Source organism: Alexandromys fortis, unplaced genomic scaffold (assembly GCF_014885135.2).
Source record: "Alexandromys fortis isolate MF-2015 unplaced genomic scaffold, M_Fortis_MF-2015_v1.1 scaffold_1636, whole genome shotgun sequence".
Taxonomy (NCBI): Eukaryota; Metazoa; Chordata; class Mammalia; order Rodentia; family Cricetidae; genus Alexandromys; species Alexandromys fortis.
Window position 1 is genome coordinate 3,538 of NW_026069505.1, and position 4,282 is coordinate 7,819.

The window sequence follows — 4,282 nt, forward strand, 5'->3', positions numbered from 1 at the left end:
GGTTTCTTTCCAGAATGGATTATGAAATGAGCAGAAAGAATCTGTGACATTTTAAAGATCTTGCCACATATTTCATATTTGTAGGGTTTTGCTTCTATATGAATGTCTTGTGTTCTGAAAGTAATGATGTAAAGTGGAAGTCTTTGCCACGTACTTCTCAGTTTTAGGGTTCTTTCCTGTATGAATGCTCATGTACATAGGTAGTCCTGATGAGTAATTGAAGGACATGCCACACATTTAACACATGTATGATTTCTCTCCTATATGACAGCTCTTCTGTACAGAAAGTCACGATGGAACAGAAGCCTTTCTACATAGTTGTATGACTTCTTGCCTGTATGAATTCTCTCAAGTACTTTAAATTAATGTGCGAAACAATCCTACACCAGATTGGATTCAAAGGGGTATTTATTTTAGGGGAAAAACATACAGAACACCGACAGCCAGGAAAGGAGTCTAATCACCGGAGCAAGAGCCGGAAGCAAGAGAGCTAGCAGAGTTAAAGAGAAAGAGACCATGCCCCAGTGGGCTGGTATTTCAGCGGCTATGGCTAAAGGAGCAAAAGGCGTTCGGCAGCACCAAACAATGATGCAGCATGGAACAATGACACACACTTCCCACTTCCAGGGTTCTATCCTGTATGATTTCTCTTGTGTGCTGATGGAGACTTGAAATCCTTGCCACACTTTACAATTTTAATGTCTTTCTCCTGTATGAATGCTCATATATCTAGAACGTTATGACAGATCAGTAAAGGCCTGACGACATACTTCACATTTGAAGGGTTTCTTTTCTATATGAATCCTGTTGTGTACAGAAAGTTGTGATGGAATATAGAAAGCTTTGTCACATGCTTGACACTTGAAGGGGTTCACTCCTGTAAGAATGTTCTAGTGTTCAGACTTGTGATGCAACATAGGAGTCGTTGACACATACCTGACTTGTGAACGGTTTCTCTTATGTATGAGTTTTTTTGTGTGTATAAAATGCTGATGGGCTTTTGAAGGTTTTGCCACATACTTCACATTTGGAGAGTCTCTCTCCTGTATGGAAACTCCTGTGTGCAGAAAGTCCCGATCGACTCTTGTAGGCTTTGTCACATAACTCACACTTGAAGGGTTTCTCTCCTGTATGAACCCTCTTGTGTACAGAAAGTCCTGATCGACTGTTGTAGGCTTTGTCACATACTTGACACTCGTAGGGTTTCTCTCCTGTATGAACCCTCTTGTGCACAGAGAGTCCTGCTCGACTATTGTAGGCTTTGTCACATAACTNATTGCCACATACACTACACTTGTAGGGTTTCTCTCCTGTATGAATCCTCTTGTGTACAGACAGTACTGGTTTACTTTTGAAGGCCTTGCCACATACTTCACACTTGAAGGATCTCTCTGATGTATGAATTCTCTTGTGTTCAGAAAGACGTGATGGTAAATAAAATGCCTTCCCACAAACTTCACACTGGTAGGGTTTGACTCCTGTATGAATTCTCTGGTGTTCAGAAATTTGTGATGGAACACAGAAGGCCTTTCCACAAACTTCACACTTGTAGGGTTTCTCGCCCGTGTGATTCCTCTTGTGTAAAGAAAGTTGTGATGAAACATAGAAAGCCTTGCCACATACGCCACACTGGTAGGGTTTCTCTCCTGTATGAATCCTCTTGTGTACAGTAAGTTGTGATGGAAAATAGAAGGCCTTGACACAAACCTCACACTGGTAGGGTTTCACTCCTGTATGGATTTTAATGTGTAGAGAAAGATTTGATGGAAAACAGAAGGCCTTGCCACATACCTCACACTGGTAGGGTTTCTCTCCTGTATGAATCTTACTGTGTAGAGACAGTTGTGATGGATAATTGAAGGCCTTGCCACATGTGTCACACTTGTAGGGTTTTTCTGCTTTATGAATTCTCATGTGTTCAGAAAGTAGTGATGGAAAACAGAAGGCTTTGTCACATATTTCACACTTGTAGGGTTTCACTTGTATATGAATTCTTTTGTGTAGAGAAAGTCGTGATGGAAAATAGAAGGCCTTCTGGCATACTTCACACTTGTAGGGTTTCTGTCCTGTATGGATAATTTTGTGTTTTGAAAGTAATGATGGAGCACGGAAGCCCTTGCCACACACTTCACAATAGTAGGGCTTCTCTCCTGTATGAATTCTCCTGTGTACACAAAGTAATGATGGAGAACGGAAAGTCTTAGCACATTCTTCACACTTATATGGCTTCTTTCTTAGATTAACTTTCTGGTGGCTAATAGGTTGTGAGTTCCAAGGAGGGGCTTTGCCACATTCTTTGCCAGTAGAGTGTTTGTTTCCTGGTGAGTAAAAGTTGAGAAATGAATGAAACCTGAGCAAAATTCTCTATATTTATGTTTATTTTTAAAAACAGAAACATTGGCTCAGACCTGTATTTTTCAATATTAATAACGTTACATTCAATATTCTAAAGATGTATTCAGTGCATCCTAATTAAAACCACCATGATAGGTTGAAATTACATAAATAGAAGTGAAAGACGAAGACAGGACAACATAGAACACAAAAACAAATGAGTATAAACAATGTCAAACATGTAGGGAAGGCATAGCATCCACCATTAACAAAACAAACTATGATGCTAATTTAAATGAGACACTTAAACACATATAGAAATTTTATGTCCAAATGAACACAAAGTATAAAAGTTGTTTAAGTTGGAAGACACATATATAGTTCATATATATCCTAAATGCTTAATTTTGGGAGGTATAAAAATTCAGTTGAATAAGTAGAAAATTGTGCCTGTCAATATTAAATAATATATTTAAAGGATTGATAACAGGAGGATTTATGCACATCTGGTGAATGAGGATCAGCTGACCAACTTATGAAAAATAAACTCTGTTTACATAGAAATTACAGAGCTTGGTCAGTTACTGTAAACAGAGGCTGATCTAATGGTAGAAGGACAAAGCATAACAGAATCAAGGCTCCAGGAACAACATCCTCTTCTCACAGTAAACTAAAAAAGGAGATCCTTTTTTTTTTTTTTTAAAGTATGCACTATGTCTGAGGTATTCCTACCAGCTGAGGCCTAAGGCACTTGAATGACGCCAAATAGTGCTCAGGATTGTTGATTTTTTTTTTAAATATTTATTTATAATGTATACAATATTCAATCTGTGTGTGTTTGCAGACCAGAAGAGGACAGCAGACCTCGTTACAGATGGTTGTGAGCCACCATGTGGTTGCTGGGAATTGAACTCATGACCTTTGGAAGAGCAGGCAATGCTCTTAACCGCTGAGCCATCCCTCCAGCCCCCAAAAGGAGATCCTTTAAACCGTACATCCATCAGAACATTGTGAGTCAGTGTTGGTGATAGAGCCTGGCTTTCTGCTGGATCTCTGGCCTCTCACCCTGGCCTCTGTCCCCTCATTCCTACACACCTGTTCCCATGGCAGCTGCTGCTTGTCTCTCCATGTCTGAAGGTCCTTGTCCTTGCTCCAGAAATGTGACCAGGTATGGCTTAGAGAAGGTAAAACCTGTTCATGGGAAAAGAGAACATAATTATTAGTGTGTTCTCCTGGGGATCACATGTCCTGTCTAGGACTGTATATATAAGGAATGAGAGGATACAGTCAATGATTATAGAGGATTAGTTCTTCATGAATTTCTAGATGGGGCCATGTTTAAAAGGATTTGTAGGTACTGAGCTTCATGTCCCTCAGTTACTAAGAAAAGTATTAAAATCAAAGGGTGTGGTATTCTTTTTAACACGTGTGCTTCCTACTCATGCCGCTTATTTTATAACATTATCCCCAATATAAAGGATACCTCTCAAAACAAAGGGAAGGTTTTATAAACATGAGAAGAAATAAAATCATTCTAAGGTTTAGGAATACTCTCCTAAATTTCCCTAAAATTTGCCCCATAAATTTCATTGTTGGAAGCACAAGCACCCTTGAGATACTGTAGAAAGAAATCAAGTTTGACGCTGACAATTAAGAGTTCACCATGGAAGTTTCCCTCCCCCAATGTGGTAGAATATTACTTCAATGTGTGTTGATTTTGTTCATCCCCTGGAATATTTGAATAACGATGGAAAGATATGTTACATCTGTTTGACTAAATAAAATTCACCTGTGCTCAGGATGCTGAGTCAGCAATGAGCTGACTGGAAGCAGTAGGAAGGAACCAGGTGGAGAAAAGCTTTTAAGTCCGGGTGTGGAGAAGAATGAGAGCTTTCCCATAGACACAGCAAGGAGAGGAGGTGAGCTATTTGCTATTCTTTCCCTCTGC

At 39.5% G+C, this 4,282-nt stretch overlaps 1 protein-coding gene across 1 annotated transcript; it reads right to left on the bottom strand.

Moving 5' to 3' along the window:
- Positions 1–499: 499 nt before the first annotated feature.
- Positions 500–3,525, bottom strand: LOC126496192 (zinc finger protein 728-like; the record flags this gene model as incomplete). Its single annotated transcript, XM_050133743.1, has 2 exons — positions 500–2,318; positions 3,430–3,525. Coding segments are annotated over 2 exons (1,457 nt in total), but the record flags the coding sequence as incomplete, so codon positions are not given.
- Positions 3,526–4,282: the final 757 nt, after the last annotated feature.